At 35.5% G+C, this 22500-nt stretch overlaps 2 protein-coding genes across 2 annotated transcripts in view; both read left to right on the forward strand.

Annotated features, from left to right (window-relative positions):
* Positions 1-1149, forward strand: part of LOC149136230 (melatonin receptor type 1B-B-like) — a 1602-nt gene extending 453 nt beyond the window's left edge. Inside the window, exon 1 of the mRNA XM_089351432.1 lies at positions 1-1149. This exon is cut by the window's left edge and continues 453 nt beyond it. Within this exon, the coding sequence (XP_089207558.1) occupies positions 1-624 (624 nt within the window). The 3' untranslated portion in view covers positions 625-1149.
* LOC106871169 (proton myo-inositol cotransporter) overlaps positions 1-22500 on the forward strand; it is a 205646-nt gene that overhangs the window by 41898 nt on the left and 141248 nt on the right. The window lies entirely within an intron of this gene.

Here is a 22500-nt window from a genome sequence, read left to right on the forward strand (position 1 = left end):
ATTCTTCTCACAGTTGCCATTGAAAGGTTCAGAAAAATATGTTGTCCACTTGGAAAACAAATTACCCAAAATCTATGTCAGACACTTATTATTTCCATAACAATAGCATCGGCCGTACTAATCTCACCAGTTGTTATCTTTACTGAAGGTGTTCCCTTTACCTATGAAAACAAGACATACATGGAATGTGATTTTAACCATGGAATGTCAGGTGCCTGGTTATATGCTCTATTAGCCTTAATTAATCACATTATGATTTTACTAACCTTGACTGTACTTTATTCCTTTATTTGGAAGACTATTACTCAGCTGCTCAGGAAAAAGCAAGGTAAAGAAGAAGCTCCCAGACAACAAGGAATCAATCGCACAATCATTGTATTTTTCTCAATCTCTGTTTTGTTTACTGTCAGTTTTTCACCATTCCTTTTCTTCCTTGTCATACATCCATACTACAAAGATTCTAATTTGTTGCAGATCTTTAAAGTAGTTTTATATCGTACTTGGATACTAAATGCCTCCTTAAATCCCATGGTGTATGGATTCTGCAACAAAAATTTCCAGAAAAGTTTTGTAAATATTTTTACTAGGGGTAAAATTATCTTTGAAATGGAAGAGAAATTTTAGGATTTGGTTTACACCACACATTCAATTGAGAGGAATTCTTTCAAGTAGAAGAAACATTTTCTTCGCTGACCATTTCCTGAGAAGAATACTGTTTTTTTTCTTTTGTACAATATTGAAAATATCTCAAAATTTCAGATATTTCTATAAAATAACCAACTTTTTCATTATTTTTATGATGCTTGGAGAATTATATTTTCTTTCATAAAATTGGAAAGATTTGATTTCAACCCATGCCAGCATGGAAAGCGGATGTTAAATGATGATGATGATGATGAACCTTTTAAAATATGCTGTTTATATCCTTGATGCAGTGTCAGTCTAAGGTAGGTTAGTATCAGAAAGGCCTATTTGAACACCTCAACAGTTTCTCTGTTACATATTTATTCTAGCTTCTGTTGTAGTTTTATACTTTCTGTAGCACCATAACTGTGTATCAAAGTTCTCTTTTAAACTCCAAACTATTTGGAACCTACAGTTTCTGAATTACATATTAAATCTGCATTAAAAAAATACTGGAAGAAAAAAAAAAAATTGTTGTTGTTGGTGTTGTCACAGTCATCATCATTATTACCACTGTCAACATCATCATCATCATCATCATAACTCTTATGTAAACTTTTCCCTCCTTGAGTTAGTTGGTCAAGTCTTCTACACAGAATTATGTTATTCCTGTCTTTGTATCTACTTTTTTAAATCACAGAAGTTTTAGACTGGCCAACCCATGGAGATCATCATTAATATCTGCACTGGTATGGACATGTTACCTATGCATGTTATATGTTCCTAACAATGTATTCACTTCTTTTATGCAATTCATTTGTCAGATAAAGGATTTAAAATTAATCTCTTGTGCTTTTAGCAATTCTAAAACAATTTTAAAAGTAGCAATTAAAATTCTCTTTCAATGAAAATGTTTGATATTCTTTAATGAGCAAAATATTATTTTGAAACCCAGCAACTCTTCAATCTTGTATTTTACATACATCATTAGCAACTTTTATACTTATTTAAGAAATAAACACTTCTAGTGTTGTGATTAACATTGTTCTCATTGTCTCACATTTCAACATTTATTTACATGTCTTTGGTACAAGCAATGTATTATATATGTGTGTGAGCGTATTAATATGTTTGATATCTTCAATTTATGGAATGCATCCTGTTTGTAAACGTATTAAACCTAATAATTTTATGCTTTGGAGATTGTTGTTAATGGATGTGTTGAATTTTACATATATTTTCCTATTTTGTTGTTGTTGTTTAGTTCCACATGACTCCAAATTGAGAAGACTTATTTTATCCAGCACTTTAGGTACTTATTTCAAACCATGCCAAAGCCTTCATTTTATCTAACCCTATCCGGGGGTAGAGAACATAAAGTACCATTCAAGTACTGAGATAGTTGACATCAATTTACCTCCCCTTGTCAAAACTGTTGGCCTTAAGCTGGTGAGCTGGCAGAATTATTGGCATGCTGGATCAGGTGATGAAGGTCATGGAGAGGGTCATAGCCCAGCTAATTAGGGAGAGAGTCTGCTTAGATGAGATACAGTTCAGTTTTGTGCCTGGTAAAAGCACCACTGATGCTATATTCCTGGTAAGGCAACTGCAGGAGAAATACCTAGCCAAAGATAAACCTCTATACTTGGCTTTAGTGGACTTTGAGAAAGCCTTTGACAGGGCCCCCCAATCCCTTATCTGGTGGGCGATGTAGAAACTAGGGATTGACAAGTGGTTAATAAGAGCTGTACAGGCCCTGTACAGAGATGCCATTAGTAAGGTTAGGGTTGGCAATGAGTATAGTGAAGAATTCCGGGTAGATGTAGGGGTCCACCAAGGGTCAGCCCTCAGTCCCCTCTTATTTATCATAGTCCTCCAGGCAATAACAAAGGAATTCAAGACAGGTTGCCCCTGGGAGCTTCTCTATGATCTTGCTCTCATAGCAGAATCACTAGCAGAACTAGAGAAGAAATTTCAGGTGTGGACGCAAGGTTTAGAATCGAAGGGCCTTGGTGTCAATGTTGCAAAAAACAAAGTCCTAGTAAGTAGGAAGGTGAACACATCACAAACCCCTTTAGGTAGATGGCCCTGCTTGATCTGTAGAAAAAGTGTAGGTAGAAATTCTATAAGATATACCCAGTGTAAGCTACGGATGCATAAGAGTTGCAGCAACATCAAAGGAAGCTTAGATAGCTTTCGTGTGTTGCAGATGCACAGGGGCAATAAATGCCATCACGTGCCAGTGGGAGAAACTAGAAGTAGTCAATAGCTTCCGCTACCTAGGTGACCAAGTCTGTAGAGGGGGGTAATGGATATTAGTCTCCTGATTATTAATACTATATTAATATGCACAAACATTCTCATCAGCATATTTATTGCATAAACATTATACAATTAGAGGGGGAAACTGACATGTGGCTTTGGCAAATGGGATATTAATTGAGAAAGCGGAAGTTTATAACGACATTGACTGAGTCACATTTAGGTAAAATTAGAACATAGGAACTTAACTGTTAATTCAAGACCTGTTGTTACATGAACGGCAATTGAGCAAGTGATGATATTAGTGAAAAAACTATTCCTTAAATATATGATCGAATGGTGTGTTAAGGGCTTTATCTGAACGAATGTGTCTCCACATACTTAAACAGCCTTACAAGAAGATGTCATAATATTTAATTACTATTGTTATTACTATTATTATTATTATTATTATTATTATTATTATAATCAATTATTAATACCATATTAATATGCATGTACATTTTAATCAGCATATTTATCATATGAACATTATATATTATCATGTTTCAATAATAATAATAATGATAATAATGATCCTTTCTGCTAAAGGCACAAGGCCTGAAGTTTTGGAGGAAGAAACTAGTCAATTACATTGAACCCAGTTTACAACTGATACTTATTTTATCAACCCTGAAAGGATAAAAGTCAAAATCAACCACAGCAGAATTTGAACTCAGAATGTAAAGATGGACAAAATGCTACTATGCATTTTGCCTGGCATACCGACTATTCTGCCAGCTTGCTGTCTTAATAATGATTATAATTATAATGATAATAATGATCTCAAATTTTGGCACAAGGCCAGCAGTTTCGTGAGAGAGGGTAAGTCAATTATATCAACCCAATGCTTGACTGGTACTTATTTTATCAACCCCAAAAGGATGAAAGGTAAAGTCAACCTCTGGAATTTGAACTCAGAATGTGTGGTTGTTCGGTAAGAAATTGTCGAACTCTCATACATCGCCTAACGACGGGAGAGTCCATCATGTATATATATATATATATATATATATATATACACACACACACACACACTTATGGTAGTTTCTTCTAGATCAAGAAAGACAATTCTGCAATTTCTTGTATAGCCTGCTCAACTAATTTGTTTATAGTGCTCAAATGTGTGCACTGTGCATTGGCTCATAGGTGCACAGTGTAGCACACATCAGATGTCAAAATTATTGCAGAACAACATGAGATGATGTTTTTTCGCTCAAAAACACAATGCACCACCTGATCCAGGAATTGAAACCACGATCTTGTAATTGTGAGTACAACTAGGAGATGCACCCTCATATACACATTTACATATATATATATATAAATATATATTACCAATTATATACTCACACATATACATTTACAAACATAGTTACACTAATATTATATGTCTGCATGAATGTATGCAATTAACTATGCACATGCAAGTGAGACAATTATTCCATCACACAGTTTAGTTTATTCATTCATTGAATGATGAGGCATTATTCTGTCAATATTGTGAATTTCCTGTTCCTATCATGTTCCTAGAAGTGAAACCACTTACCTTCAAGAACATGCAAAAGAACAGGAAATTCAGACATAGTAACAGTGAGTAGGTGCAACTTTGAAGATACACACGCACATGTAATTATATATCAATATGATATATATATATATATATATATATATATATATATATATATATGCTTTTACTGCGATGTTTTTTTGTTAAGTAGTGTCAACTTTTACAATTCTGTAAATAATAATAATAGTATTTTATAAGCTTAATGCTTATAAGCAATCACTGTGCAATGACTAAAGAAAATTGTCAAATAATGGGGCATATAAGCCCTCTACAGAAAAAGTAGGTTTTCCCAGGAAAACCTACGTTTTCCATTGACAACAAACAGATATATATATAGACAACAAACAGATATATTAGATTAATGCTCAGGAAGTGAAAAAGTCTTTAATGTTTCGAGCCTACGCTCTTCCACAGAAAGGAACACAGAAAGAAACAAGGAAAGAAAATAAAGAAAGTGTAGTGGCTAGCGATCTATCATATATATATATATATATATATATATATACATATATATATATATATATATATATATATATATATATATATATATATATATATATATATATATATATATATATATATGTATATATATATATATATATATATGTATATATATATAGGGTACAGTGAATAAACTGTCGTCTAAATTGTGCAAAATCGAAAATAACACTGACATCTCATTTTAACAGATATATTTACCAAAATTACATAAAAATATCTTGAAATACTAAAGAGTAAATTTATTCTATAAAATCACCATTGACTTCAACCATGGTCTCCAGACAACTTTGGAATCTCCTGCAACTCTTCTGGACAGTCTCCTTTTTTAAGTAGGTGAATGCTGCCATAATCCTTGCCTTTAGTTCATCTTTGGTTTTAAAAGGAGTTTTGTTGGTCTCTTGCCCCACACATAATAATCAAGGAGGTTGCAGTCTGGGAAATTACATGGCCAGATGTTAGGGGTGATGTGGTCACAGAAATTGTCTGACAGCCAGGAATGGGTCCTCCTGCTTGTGTGGCATGGTGCGGAGTCCTGTTGCCAGACACAGGGTCTTCCAGCAGCCACCCTCTTGACCCAGGGCAGCACAACTTCCTCCAGGCACTTTATGTAGGCCTCCCTGTGGAGTCTGAGGCCGTCTGGAAAGATGAATGGAAGCATAACATCACCATCACTAGTGATCACTCCAAACACCATGATGCTGACTGGATGTTTGATTTTTATCACTCTCAGTACATGTCCTCAAATTGCTCTGTCCTCAGATTGACACCCAAACACTCTGAAATGTTCATATTGGAACTTCTGACATGAATGCCAAGCAGCACAGCATATCATTTCCAAATTTCTGGCATAGTGTATTGCGTCATGGTGCTGTTTTTCTCACAGATCGTGCCCAACTGACCCTACCATACTGTGTAGTTGACAAAATCAAAAGCAAACAATGCGCAAGTGTAAAATTAAAAATATAAAATGGTGACAGTTTACCTGTCATACCCTGCATATATACACATGTGTGTACATATATGTGTGTGTGTGTGTGTGTGTGAAGGCACATGCCTCAGTGGTTAGAGCACTGGACTCGCAATCATGAGGTAGTGAGTTCGATTCCTGGACCAGGTTCTGTGTTGTTCCGGTCCACTCAGCTATGGATGGAAACTGAAAGAAGCCCGTCATATATATATGTATTTATATCTATATGCGTATGTCTGTGTTTGTACTCCCCATCACCACTTGATAACCGGTGTTGGTGTGTTTACATCCCCATAACATGGCGGTTCAGCAAAATAGACTGAGAGAATAAGTACCGGGCTTTAAAAAATAAGTACTGGGGTCGATTCAGGTGATTAAAAATCCAAAGCAGTACCCCAGCGTGGCCGTAGTCTAATGACTAAAACAGGTAAAAAAGATACATTTATATATATATGTGTGTGTGTGTGTGTGTGTGTGTTTATGTATGCATATATGTATGTACATACATATCAACAGCAGAGGTAACTCACAGTGTTAAATAAGAATTCAAAAATCTTCTATCAGTTTCAAATAAATAAATATATACATCAATAAATAATCACGGCCAGGTGTTATCAAATTCTTTGTGTTATAATATTTTAAATTCCTCACACACACCTTTGTTTATTAATTGCGAATTGGAAATATCTTTTGCCACTCACCTCGTATATATGTTGTGTTGTTCTTGTATACTTCCTGATCAACCTTAAATCAAGTTGACTTATGATCAAAGATGTTCCAGTTTTTTTTTTTTTTGCAGTCTTAATCTATATATAGTGGAGGCGCAATGGCCCAGTGGTTAGGGCAGCGGACTCGCGGTCATAGGATCGCGGTTTCAATTCCCAGACCGGGCGTTGTGAGTGTTTATTGAGCGAAAAACACCTAAAAGCTCCAGGGGATGGCAGCGAACCCTGCTGTACTCTTCCACCGCAACTTTCTCTCACTCTTACTTACTGCCTGTAATTCAAAGGGTCAGCCTTGTCACACTGTGTCATGCTGAATATCCCCGAGAACTTCGTTAAGGGTACACGTGTCTGTGGAGTGCTCAGCCACTTGCACGTTAATTTCACAAGCAGGCTGTTCCGTTGATCGGATCAACTGGAACCCTCGACGTCGTAAGCGACGGAGTGCCAACAACAAGTCCGGGGTATACTTTGTAAATCTTCTTTGACTCTCCAGACTCGTACTATTTTCTTGATCACTCTGTATTCTTTTGCAGCATCCCAGTTAGCGTACGCTACTATTTTCAGCTTAGACCTAACTTCATATTTCCTTCGTTTATTAGTTGGAGCCATGATAGGGTTTTATGATAACAGAAGAATAATGTTCACTCAGAGGATGTGCTACTGCTCAGAGCTGAGTGACTACTTGGGCCTTTTCAAGAAAATTTGTCCTTATATGTTCTTAAGTACTGGGAACTACAAGGATTTATTTTTGATTGACCATTTACAGAATCAACAATTGCAGCGTGGAAGGTGTTTAAAACCATTTAAAAACACATAAAAACCGTTAGATTCACTTCAACATTTAAATTAATTATATTTTCGTCGCTTTGAAATCACGATCTGTTCACTGACAAAATTCTGTGCTAGCACATGATCTTAGATCAAATCACTTGCGATGCAAGTACATCTTCAACATTCACAGAATATTTTATCTGTAATAGCGCACAAACCACTTGTATTTTAGCGCAGGGGTTTTCAAACTGTGGTCCACGGACCACAGGGGTCCGCAAGTACAAGACAGGGGGTCCGTGGACAGCAAATACTTTTTATGGGCAATTTGATTTTATATATGTTTTTTAATCGAAATCTTTTAATTGACAATAAACCTATTTCTTAAATACTGTTAAATAAATAAATGTAAAAATATATGTTATTTTAAGCAAATATTTATGTATAAATTTCATAAGCCTTTATAAGGGTAAAGCCTGAAATATAAAGGGGTCCGTAAGTCAAAAAGTTTTAGCGTAACTACAGTTATCCTGAAAGCCCTCGGTTGGCCAAGCGCCTCGGCAAAGCTGTGTGAAAAAGTGCTATGTCGAATGTAAACACAGTGGATCCTGGAACTCTAGTTATTTACTGTTCATCATTGTCAACTGTTGCAACTAGCGATTGGAATATATCAACAAATTTGCTGAGTTGTTTTTTTGAAGGTATGTTAGACAGGTTTATATTATATTTTGATATAATCCAGTTTCCCAAACATATCTGTGAAGTCTCATTAGAATATATTTAGTAGTAGGACCGTTGTAACTATGCAGGTACTTTACATGTTCTCCATAGCCATTGGTGCCACTCCACACAGCATGTTAAGGTTTGGATTTTATACTCAGTGTTTAAGACGACCCCAGGTTTGGAGGCGATTCTTTTTAAGGTTCAAATTCCGTCCTGTACACCGATATATGCAATTGTTCTATTTCTCTTTGGCTTGATGAATTAAATATTTTTGGAAGCAGTGCTATATGTCTTCATTAACAAATCAGAAATATCATCAGGGTTGCTTAATGTTTTGGCTAAATTGTTGCATAAAATATTGAATAAAAGTAAGTCACTAAGTAAAAGTAAGTCACTAAGTAAAAGTAAGTCACTACTTACAAGCAATAATACATTTAATTCATTAACATATCACATGCAGTGAACGTAGAAAATCCATACCTACAGTAAAGAAAAGATAATGTTTGCTCAAGGACTTAAAATATTTTAGTGATTTTAGCAAGTATGGGAGGTAACTCCAGACAGGTTTTGATCTTAGATTTCCTCAGCGAAGACTAAGGTATGACAGCATCACCTATGACAATCACTTTTATACTTTAATAAATATAAAAGTGATTCATATCTAATGAATCACTTAATGCATAAAAGTGACTCATTACATATGAATTATTTACATACCTAACTGATTTTAAATAATTCATAAAATAAAGGCAAAATGTTATACAAGAATATGTGTGAAAATTATCATTTGTACAGCATAAGAATAAATAAGTCAGTGAAGTTAATCACTTAGAAACGCCATATCCATGAAAAACTATAGATGGATTAGTGTGAGCATATTTAATGTTGTTTACTGTATTCTGGTTGTATAATACTAAGTCTTCTCCTCTGACTTAGTTGACATGGCCTGTGATCCAAGGTATTGCAGCATGTAGGACTACGTTATATAATGTGTCTTTCTTTTAAGACAATGAGGTATGATTTGAGAGATATTTGGGTGCTATCTCTAGCAAATCAAGCGACCATATAGATGGTTGTTCGTTGGCTCATATTCTGCAGATCTTAAGGATTGAAGTTCTGTTTCCAAGAGTTTTGTTATTTCCTTATACCTTCTGAGAGATGATTTACTTTTTTTTATATATAAATTGTGAAGCCTTTTTATCCAAAACTTTTTGAAATGTTCTGGTCCCTTAGGTTTCTCAATGTCTTTTCTAAACGATGTTTTAAATTCTTCAACTATTATTGAAATTACTTGTTGTTTCTCCAACTACGATCAATTTGGGCATTACTTGTTGTAATTCTCAGAGAAAAATATTTTATTCAAATATTTCGAACCAGAATTTTTCAATTCATTCCTTTTATAAAAATCTATTCTATTTCTATATTTTGCATATTTAGTTTCTCTGTACAACTTTCTATTTTCACTAAACATTTTATTTTGCAATAAATTGCTTGTATCTATTTTCGTATCATCTGATCCACTGAGATTTGGTGACAATTAGCTGTTTTAGACGTTTATCTAATTACCGATATTATTTTTAACTCTGTTTCTTGTATATCATTTTAGCTTTCTTTCTTTCTTTCTTTCTTTCTTTATATATATATATATATATATATATATATATCGATATATTTGCTTAAACAGATTTCATATTTCTGTTTGTATTGATTAAACCTTTCTGTTTTAATCTGTTTCTCTATGTTTATTTTGAACACTGCCTGACTTTCTTTTTTTCCTTATCGAATATTTTCATGTTCTGTTCCCCCACCACACTGTTTTACGTTTTTCTAATAGGTGTTACGTAGAATATGTGTGGCCTACAATACGTTGTATCTTTTTTAGTATCTGTGATGTGGAGAATTTGCTAAATTGCTTTACCTGAACTTCTTTAAAAATTCGTCCTTCTCATCTGTGTTATTTTTAAGCAAATTTAAGAATAACAATGGAATATTTACCACATAACTGAACAAAATTCTCCCATCCCTACTTCTTTTGTTCATATTTGTTTCTATTATAGGCACAAGGCCTGAAGTTTTGAAGCTAGTCGATTACATCGAACATCAGTGGTATTTATTTTATCGATCCCAAAACGATGGAAAACAAAGTTGACCTTAGCAGAATTTAAACTCAGAACATAAAGAGTTGGAAGAAATACTGCTAAGCATTTGGCCCGACGTGCTTCCAATTTGTTTTCTCATAAAGATTCCAAGTACTATTTCACCCTTTCCCATATGAAATGTGTTAAATGTCATATTTACGTAGATGGAAATTGAATACTTGAGAAAAGAGTAAGATAACATTTATTGTAAAAATCGTGTTGAGTGGGACTTTTTAGGGTAATTTTTCAGATTAACACCCGCACAATTTTCACTAAGATGTTAGGGTTAGGGTTTTAGGGTTTTAGGGTTAGGATTAGAATTAGGGTTTAGGGTTAGGGTTAGGGTTAGGGTTTTAGGGTCAGGGTTAGGATTTTAGGGTAAGGTTTAGGGTTTAGGGTTAGGATTAGGTAATCGTGCGAGGGTTAATCTGAAAAATTACCCTTTTAAGTTTCAATTTGAGTGATGCAAATGGGTTTTAGGAACTTGGAATTTGTTAAAATTTGTGAAGCTGAGTTTGGGAAAGTGAGGTTAGATGTTATAAGGATCCATCCTCACCTCAAAAGCTGAAAAAATAGAGCAATATCAGGCCCCTGTCTACCCCACTGAGCGACAGCTTATTCAGACAAAACCTGAAGTCGCAGTTAACATAAGTTATACTCTATACTGTGGCAGTATCTACCAACTTTATTAAATTTTGGTAAATTTTTAATGATGTGAAGGCACGTAGCTTAGTGGTTAGGGTGTCAGCGTCATGATCGTAAGATTGTGGTTTCGATTCCTGGACCGGGTGATGCGTTGTGTTCTTGAGCAAAACACTTTATTTCACATTGCTCCAGTCCACTCAGTTGGCAAAAATGAGTAACGCTGCGATGGACTGGCGTCCCGTCCAGCTGGGGAACTCATACGCCATTGAAACCTGGAAACCGGGCCCATGAGCCTGGCTAGGCTTTAAAAGGGCGCATTTATTTTTTATTTAAATTTTTACTGATACATCTGTCTCACAAGATGGGTATAATCTCTAGTCAATGGGCTTCCCGAATAGCTAGCTATCATTACATTATGTATATTTTAAAGGTGTTGATATATATACTTTCTGTGTCATGGATGTTTTAGGGATTGTAGTTTTGTTTCTGTGTCTTAGTTGTTGTTTTTAAGCCGTGTCTTTTCCAGATGATACTCTTTTACTCTTTTACTTGTTTCAGTCATTTGACTGTGGCCATGCTGGAGCACCGCCTTTAGTCGAGAAAATCGACCCATGTTTTATAAATATTAGCACTTGTGAATTTGAGTCCCACAGGCAACCTTCGACTTTTTCTGTCCAAAAGAGTTTTCCATCCTAATATTTATACGCTTTTATGTATAGTTCATGTGATGTGCTTTGAGATCCAATGTTCCAACAAAGAACTATTTCATGTTCCCATGAAAGTTTATTAAATTCATATGATGTCAACAATGTGTGAGTGTATATATATATATATGATGAGCTTCTATACAGTTTCCATCTACCAAATTCACTCACAAGGCATTGGTCAGCTTGAGGCTATAGCAGAAGTTGCTTGCTCAAGGTGATTCATAGTAGAGCTGAACCTGAAACCACATGGTTGCAAAGCAAAATTCTTAACCACACAAACATGCCATAAGTATTGACTGTTCTTTTTTTTGACTCTAGGTCGTCTGATGGTGGTTATTTTCTTCACAATAAGTCTTCTAAATTTTGATTAATTTCTTCAATTTGTCTTCTGAGAGTTGGTTACTTTTTATAATGTTTTTTTGTTTTCTTAAACTGTAATGAAACAAGATTTATTATTCTTCTTTTGGGAAGGAAGAACTGACGTAGTTTTCTCTGTCTGTTGGTGTAACAAAAGTGATGATTTCAAATACATAGTTGAAAGGACTAAGGAAAGAGCTTTTCCTTTCCCTTTGAACTAAAATCTCATCTTCTTCAAGTACCACATTAAGTGGATATAAAAGTGGAGACAGAAGTGCTGTCCTCCAGAAATCCTTATGTGAGATGTGCAAGAGTAATGAATATAGTTTCAAGAAGAAGACTGACCTTTTGTTTCACCTGGGAGCTAGAGCTATTCTGATAATAATGAGGATCTCTGAGCTAATAATCATAACAGAAAAGGTTGAAATACCAGATAATATGTTGTTAGTCAACAACAGATCTGGCATGATTGAGTTAACTTGATTTAGAGGTATTCCAGCTGTGACCATCTGTCTTACTTTCAGACATTGTAAATCTGTACCTAGAATTACATTATCCAATGTGTCCTGTTTTGTATAAGTCAGTGGTAGTAATTCCAAGAAGACTTAGCTGCTATTTCTATGAGTTAAGTCATCACATAGGGATTTTCTCCTTTGGCTTGTACTAATAGGCAGTTATCTTTAAATTAACATCAGTCTGTGAAGGACTTGTGTTTGTACCCCTGGTGTTTGTACCCCTGGTGTTTGTACCCCTGGTGTTTGTACCCCTGGTGTTTGTACCCCTGGTGTTTGTACCCCTGGTGTTTGTACCCCTGGTGTTTGTACCAGCACCATCTACCACTTGGTAGGTGGTGCTGGTTAAGCATAAGTACCAGGCTGAAAGAAATAAGTACTAGAGCCAATTCGTTCAAGTAAAACCCTTCAAGGTACCCAGTATGGGTACAGTTTAATGACTGAAACAAGTACAAGATGAAGGATAAATAAATGTGTGTGTGTGTGTATGTGTATGTAATCAAAGGTCAAAACAGTTTCACTGTTTTGAAAGTGCTAAAGACAGTAGAAAACTGAACAGAAAATCCCTAGTAGAAATACCCAAGTGATGCCCTGCAGATAGGTTTTTTTTTTTTTGTTTTTTGTCAAAATCTGCTAAATCTCTAGCAATCCCAGCATACAACCTCATCTGTTAACCTTACCACATCTTGTCAATGGATTCAGATGGTTCAGGACAAGAGTGTGGTCGACACTATATATATAGTAGTATAGTGGCAAGTATCCCCGCCTATCACGCGGGAGACCGGAGTTTGATTCCCAGCTGGGGAAGTGTCTTCTACTATAGCCTTGGGCCGACCAAAGTCTTGTGAGTGGATTTGGTAGATGGAAACTGAAAGAAGCCTGTCATATATATGTGTATATATATATATATATATATATATATATATATATATATATATATATGTATGTGTGTGTATATGTTTGTGTGTCTGTGTTTGTCCCCCCAACATCGTTTGACAACTGATGGTGGTGTGTTTACATCTCTGTAACTTAGCGCTTCGGCAAAAGAGACCAATAAAATAAGTACTAGGCTTACAAAGAATAAGTCCTGGGGTCGATTTGCTCCTCACTTGAAACTAGGTGACATGTATATCATGACTTTGGGTCCAACAAACCTGGCTTAGTGGTTATGGTGGACTCATGATTGCAAGATTCTTGGATCAGGTGATATACTGTGCTCTTGAGCAAAACACTTCATTTTATGTTGCTCCAGTTGACTCCACTGGAAAAAATGAGTATTCTTGTGATGGACTAGCTTTCCATCCAGTGGGGAATACATATGCCACTGAATCTGAGGAAATGACCCTATGAGTCTTTTTTTTGACTTGAGAAAGAGCTTTACAAACAGATGCAGAACTTTGTTGTGATAGTCAAGACATCCCACATGTCTGAGATGATGAAGTACCACTACTTTCATACTTTCCTTACATACAGTGACACACTGAACATATAGAATAGGCAAGAACAATCTCAATACTCCAGCCCTGTAGTTGAGCCATGGTTTTCATCAATCACCAATGGATAAATGTGATATATATTGGTTTCAAATTTATTGGAGGAGGAAGTTGAATGCATCGACTCCAATGCTCAACTGGTACTTATTTTATCTACCCCCAAGATGTAAAGCAAAGTCGGCTTTGGCAGAATTTGAGCTCAGAACTTAAAGACAGATGAAATACTGCTAGGCATTTTGCCCAGCATGCTAATGATTCTGCCATCTCACCACCTTGCACATGATATATTTGGTCAGTAATGTAGCTAGGTGTTGGCCCAAATATTCTGTCTCTTTTATGTTAAACCTAACCAGCTCCAACCTCTCACACCTACCCTACAATGTCATTCTAGAGATGTACAAACATATCATTGAAATCTTGAAGCTACAAGATAATGTGTGATTAATTCAAAGCAATCATTATCATCATCATCATTTAACATCCGTTGTCCATGCTGGCATGGGTTGGACAGTTTGACTGGGCTGGCACTCTGGAAGGCTGCACCAGCATCCAGTCTGATTTGGCATGGTTTTTTTTATGGCTGGATGCCCTTCCTAGCACCAACCATTCCAAGGGTGTAATGGGTGCTTTAACATGCCACTGGCACAGGTGCCATTTGCATAACACTGGTATCTGCCATGACTGTGATTTTGCTTGGCTTGATGGGTCTTCTTCTCAAGCATGACATAATGCCAAAAGTCTTGATCATTGCGAATAAATAAACATTACATTTGACAAAGAAATCTAAATGCTAAAGGGTTAAAACTGATCATGTCTTATCTTGTAGCTTTGACATTTTGAAGATATGATCGTTTATTTTTAGAATGGCATTGCAGGGTAGGTGTGAAAGACTGGATCTATCCAGTTTGAGCACAAAACAGGTAGAATATTTGGGCCGGATATGGTTGGTTTAAATGCTAAAGGGTTAATAAAAGAAAATTATGAAACTTTTCGGCTGAATGATTCAACCTCATTTAACCATTCAACCATGAAAAAGGGTGTGTTATCATTTTTCTTTTTTTATGATACCGAGATTAACACAACTGGAGTTATGTGCTCTGATTTAAGGGTACACTAGACAGCCTACTTGAGTTTGAACAGCTTATAGTATTTGTATAAGGAATTCAGAACCTCAATGATTCTATAATTAATTAGCTACTAATGAATCATAACATGTTTATTTTGTAATACTATTATTAAGGAAGGTTCATCATCATCATCATTATCATCATCTTCATTCTCATCACCAACACTACCACTGCCACTACCACTGCCACCACTACCACATAATCATCATGATCATCATCCTTTTCACCACTACCATCCTCTTCTGCCTCTTTCTCTTTCCGTTCTTCCTCTTTCTCTTACCTCTTCCTTGTCCTTCTCCTCCCTTGTGCCTCCTCTTCCTCTCCTTCTCTTCCTCTCATTCTCCTTCTCTTCCTCCCCTTCTCCTTTTCCTCTCTTTCTCCTCCTCACCTCTTTTTCCTCCTCCCCCTTCTCCTCCCCCTCCCCCCTCCTCCTCCTCCTCCTCCTCATCATCATCATCATCACCACCTTTCATCCAAGAGTGTTTAGCCTATTCCAGCCCTACCTATTTCATTGACACAATAAAGAAAAAAAAAAAGACTTCTCCTTGCTGCCATTCAATGCCGATATCCTGTTGAAGTCTTCGTGACCAACCATATTCTCCGGAATTCAGTAAAAATACAGCTCGAGAAAAGCAGAAACTTTCTCCCCAACCCAACACTCCATCCTTCTGTTCGATCTCCTCCTCTTCTACTGCCTCTCCCACCTACACATATTCCTCCTCCTCTCTCTCTCCACCTACACATACTCCCCCCTCCTCCTCCTCCTTCTCTTCCTCTTTTAGTACAAGTTCAACATCGTAACTGCTCTTCATTCAAAGATCTTGCTATGGCAGATATTGATTGGATTCTGTTTGTATTACATCAAACATTGCAATGTCTGCAGTGTGAGTAACAACAACAATAACAAGAACAACAACAACGACAACATAAGCAGCAACAAGAAAAGAAATAACATAAAGCAACAAAAACAACAACAAAAATGAGCTAGAGAAGGATTCTTTATGTGGTTACTCTGCCTGCTAGAAATAGCAACTAAATTTCCCTCAACACACATCTTTCTGTATTAAAAAGAAAAGGGTAATTTATATAATGTGGATGGCCAAAAATTGAATACCTTCAGTTATAGGCCTGCTTTGCTCGGGCTGACCCGGGGCTAAGAAACAACAGCAACAGTAACAATGACCACAGTGCCGCCAACAACAAAAGTGAGCTGGAGAAGAATTCTTTATATGGTTACTTTGCCTGCTAGAAATAGCAACTAAATTTCCTTCAACACATATCTTACTGTATTAAAAAGAAAAGGGTAATTCAAGTAATTTAGATGGTCAAGAATAAAATGCCTTCAGTTATAGGCCTGCTTTGTCCAGGCTGACCCAGGGCTTAACAGCAAAAATGATGCCAACAATAGAAATGAACCAGAGAAGTAGTCTTTATGTGGTTACTCTGCCTGTTAGAAATAGCAGCTAAATTTCCTTCAACACATACTTTATTATATTAAAAAGAAAGAGCAATTTAAATAATTTTATTGATAACACTACATCTAAGAAAATTAGAATGAGATGGTCAAGGCTGGAATGTCTTCAGTTGCAGGTCTGCTCAGTCCAGGCTAACCCAGGTTTAAACAAGAAAAACAATAATAATCATTTTTAACTGAGGCACGAGGCCAGATTCTGATGGTGTGGGAAGTGTACTGTTAAATCAAGTCATCCATAGAACTTGTCTGGTACATTATTTTCTCAGCCCTATAAGTATGAATGGTAAAATTGACCTTTGTGAGATTTGAACTTGGAACATAGAGGATTGTAACTAAAGAACAACATTTAGTTTGATGCTCTAACAACCCTACCTCTCCACTACAGCCACGAACACCACCATCATCATCATTTGATGTCCACATTTCCATGTTTGCATGGGTCAAATAGAGTTTTTTGAAGCAAATTTTCTTTGACCAGATACCTTTCTTGTCATCAGTATGACCAGATACCCTTAACTGTTTCTATGGCCAGACATATTTTCACAGAATATTAGAAATGAATGATGACACTGTTAGGATGACAATAACACACATTTACATCTATTATGCAATGTCAAGATAAGGAGACACACACACATGTGCATGTATATATATATATATATATATATATATATATTATATGTGACAGTTGATTTTCATCATTGAGTTCATGAACCTTGGTTCTTTTCCCTAAAACTATATATATATACACACACACACACACACACACACACACACACACACACACACACATATATATATATATACACATATACATATACATATACATATACATATATATATATATATATATATATATATATATGTGTGTGTGTGTGTGTGTGTGTGTGTGTGTGTGTGTGTGTGTGTGTGTGTTTTTCTTTTACTTGTTTCAGTCATTTGATTGTGGCCCTGGTGGAGCACCGCCTTTTAGTCAAGCAAATCGACCCCAGGACTTATTCTTTGTAAGCCTAGTATTTATTCTATTGGTCTCTTTTTGCCGAACTGCTAAGTTACGGAGACATAAACACACCAGCATCAGATGTCAAACGATGTTGGGGGGGGGGGCAAACATAAACACACACACACACACACACACACACACACACACACATATACATATGTTTGACATTGCCTTTTATCCTTTCAGGTTTAGTGAAATAAGTACCGGTTATACATTTTGGTCTCGGTAATTGATGAGCCTCACCTCCCAAATTTCAAGCCTTGTGCCTATCATAGAAAGAATTATTATCATCATGTGGAGACCAAAGAAAGACTATTTCTTAAGCCTACTTCATTAGTATATCTTAATCACAAAACCCTTTTTTTATGATGATGACGAGGAGGAGGAGGAGGAGGAGGACTGGGATAATGCTGTTGATGATCATTATTATAAACAGTATTAAGGTGGTGAGCTGGTAGAATCGTTAGCACACTGGCTGAAATGCTTAGTGGTATTTTGTCTGCTGCTACGTATTTTGTCTGCTGTAATTAAATAAGTACCAGTTACACACTGGGGTCAATGTAATCAACTAAATCCCCTCCCACAAGCTGCCCTTGTGGCAAGAATTTGAAATCATTATTATAGACAGTACTGGGGTTGATGTAATTGATTTGCTCCCTTCCCCAAAATTGCTGGGTTTGTGCCAAAGTTTGAAACCATTATTATAGATAGCATATCATCGTTATCATTGTCATCATCATTATAATGTTTGTTATCATTATCATCCTCATTATTACCATCATCTTTCCTTGGGTTATTTCAGTTAATCTTTCCCAGTCATTGCAGACACCCATCAACCCATTTTCCCACCATTTCTTCTGTTGTTACCCATATTTAACAATCATCCGTATTTCTCTACTCACATATTAATACCCTTACAGCACTTCACATTTTACTGTTTACATTTCACTACCCAAATTTCATTGTCTGAATTTGGCTGTCCACATTTCATTGTTTACATTTTATTACCCACATTTCACTGATTGCGTTTCACTCTCCAAATTTCATAGCCTATATTTTTTTTTCCTGCTATATTTCTCTGCCTACATTTCCTTGTTCATATTTTTCTACCAAGTAATAAAACAGAATTTAGAATGCATTCTTATTTCTTGGTTTTATAAAACCTCACATCTAGGCTGGATACATATTGATTATCTTCAGCAATGTCTCCATCTAACTCTCAGAATCTAATTATGATATTGCCCTGAGTAGGTCTTAAATAATGGGTCTCTGTTGTTTTCAGCTGTTCAATCAACTAAACAACCTACTCATTGAATTAGCATATTAGTGGTTGAGTACTCCTCAGACATATGTATTATTATCCCTTTAACTGCAAAATTAAATTTCATGTTTATTCCAGTAATGATGTCAAATATCTACCCCCAAAATAGAATTGGTATTTTCTGCAAGTCACAATGCTTCAATAAACATGACATATCTCAACAAAAAATAGTTTCAAACATGACATTCTTCAACAACAGATAATTTGGTATATAAAACTGCTCTTCAAGGATAATGACATTTTGTATAGATATAGCTGATTTCCACAATACCAGGGTTGATGTAATTCACAAGTAGATTTTAAATTAATGGTACAGTCCATCTAACAGGCTTCTACACAGTTTCCATCTAATCAATTTCACTCAGAAGGTTTGGGTTGGAATGAGGCTATAAATAAAAGATACTTTCTAAAAGTGCCATGCATCAAACTTAGAACCTTGTGGTTATAACTGGCACCCCGTTGCTTATGACGATGAGGGTTCCAGTTGACCCCATCAATGGAGCAGCCTGTTCATGAGATTAATGTACAAGTGGCTGAGTGTCCCACAGACATGTGTACTTTTAACATAGTCTTCAAGGAGATTCAGCATGACACAGAATGTGATAAGGCTGGCTCTTTTGAATTACAGGTACAATTCACCTTTGCCAGCTGAGTGGACTGAAGCAACATGAAATGAAGTGTCTTGCTCAAGAACACAATATGTCACTAGGAATTGAACTTATAACCTTACGATGGGGAGCTGAATATCCAAACCTCTAAGCTACATGCTCTCACAACTTCATGATTATAAAGCTAACTTCTTAAACATTTGGCCATGTTGTGTCCATTTATATAAAACAGTAAGTGAAAACAAAGTGACCATTATAATATGTAACAAAATTCCATTTAAAAGCTTGTATCATCAGTTCAATTTTTGACTGGTTCTCAAACTAAATTTGAATTTCAAAAAAATTAATGTTCAAGGTCATATAATTGATTTATAATTATAAACTTTTCTTTTTTATCATTTTCTACTAAACAACCATAGCTTTGACTGGTACATTTTTTTTTCTTTCTTCTGTCTTGTCAGACAAGGACAAATGTCTGAAATATTGAATTTTCTTCACTCCTTGTGGCAAATTAACTCATTGTAAAATATATTTTTTCATCTTCAAACTTTTATAAATTGGTTGGTTGAGACACTTGACACATCTCAGTTGAAATGTCTTCTTCATATTTTGACATTAAAAGCAAAATCTGTTATTTACCTTATTAGGCCAAATTTACAGTTAGAGGAAGACAGCAGGGGGGATGTCATTAACTGATGGTAACTTCCAAGTGTGTGACACAAGCAAGTATAAAGATGAAATCTTTAGTGGTGTCATAACCCTTTCTATTAAAGAGACAAGGCCAGAAATTTTGGGGAGGGGATTAGTCGATCACAAGCCCAGTACTTCACTGATACTTAATTTACCGACCCCGAAAGGGTGAAAGGTAAAGTCGACCTCAACAGAATTTATTAGTGATGTAATAATGTTTATAATTGTTTGTAATTTTGGCACAAGGCCAGCAATTTTAGGGGAGGGTATACATTGACTGGTACATTATTTTATCATCCCCAAAAGCTGAAGGTAAAGTTGATCCTGGATTTGAATGAAGGGCCAGAAGAAATACCTCAAGGCATTTATATGTTACTCTGATGATTCTGGCAACTTCTCACCCTCTGACAATGTTAATAGTAATAATTTAATTATAATGATGAACTAATTTGGAAAATTGATATCTTCATTTATTGTTGTGTTGGTATGAACAGGTTAAATAACAATTCTTTTATTCTTTTACTAATTTCATCATTGGACTGTAGCCATGTTGGTTACCAACTTCAATGATTTAGTTCAGAGTATCAATCTTAGTACTTATTTTAGGTTGGTACTTATATTGTTGATCACTGTTTGTTGAATCTTGAAGGCACGTGAGTGCTTAGGCTGTTGTACCCACAATCTAGCGATTGTGGGTTCAATTTCCAGACCAGGCAGCATGTTGTGTACTTGAGCAAAACACTTCATTTCATTTTGCTCTAGTTCCCCTTTCAATCAGTGGGCAATGTTGGCCTGCATGCCAAGCTAGTGGGGTGGTGTCATTCGAAGGCTAAAATGATGCAAAGCGCATTGTGACTAGCGATGTGTAACAACATCTGATAGTCTGGTCGGTCATGTGATCATGTGATTTGTTGAATCAAATTTGATTAGATTGACTTCAGTACTTGACTAGTACTTTATTTTATTAACCTTGCAAGAATGAAAGGTGAAGTTAGTCTTGGCAGAATCCGAAATCAGAATGTAAAGTGCCAATGCAAATAATACAAAGAATTTTATCTGAAGGATTAAGGTTTCTGCCAATCTACTGATTTCTTGGATAGAAAAAGTGTTACCATTGATAAATTGCTGTCTATAAAAGAAGTAACTATATCCAAAGGTGATTATGTTAGAATCATAGTTCAGGTAGATAATCCGGGAAAGCTATTCCTAGTTAACCAGAAATTATAATATGGATTATCTCAAGATATTAATCCAGATTACCCAATGTTGTCAATCTAACCTTATTAACAGATAATGAGAGAAATACTTCAACAAATTAAGTATTGCAGTATATATATATATATATATATATATATATATATATATATATATGCACACACACACACACACACACACACACACACACACACACACACACACACACACACACACACACATATATATATGCATATATATATATATATATATATATATATATATATATATATGTACATACACATATACATACATATATATATGTATTGCATATATGGGTACAGGACGTCACAAACAGTAAACAGCATGAAATATGAAAATAAATGAGTTGAATATGCAAACAACGAGAGAAACAAATGGAAAACAGGACAAGTAACATAAAGAACGACCCTTCATCAGTTGTTGGTTGACTATCTACTCCTCATTTTGAGCATTGAATGACAATATGAGTCTTCAAAGGCAGTTGCTTCCACAAATACCAAAATAAAATTTGGGATTTATGGAAGGTCAAAAAACTAGCAGATGAATGACTGATAGTATCCTACAATTGAATAGCTCATTCCAACTACTCCAAAAGTTTTGATATTGTTAATGCTTTTATTCATGAATCCCTATATTTTATCTCACATTTAAATATAAGATTGTTTTAATTATTTCTTTGCTTGATAACTAATAAAATATGAAACTTATACAAGCAGTCTATGTAATTTCAGTTTCATTCTATCTCTCTCCTGTCTCTTTATCTGTCTGCCTGTTTGGCGGGCTGGCTGGCTGCCTGCCTGTTCATCCATCCATCCATATATGTCTCTGCTCATTGTCACTGCCCTGTTTGACTTGTGTTACTTACCTAGGATAGTGCAGGATCTTATAAATTTTTATTGTTCTTTGAGGTACAAACAGAAGGTTAGTTAGAGAATTTGTTTTGGGGTAATACTGTTATACTGTTTTTGTAAATTGTTATAGTTTGTCATGATGTGAAGTGTTATATGGCA

This window comes from Octopus bimaculoides, chromosome 4 (assembly GCF_046866305.1).
Source record: "Octopus bimaculoides isolate indiv1 chromosome 4, ASM4686630v1, whole genome shotgun sequence".
NCBI lineage: Eukaryota > Metazoa > Mollusca > Cephalopoda > Octopoda > Octopodidae > Octopus > Octopus bimaculoides.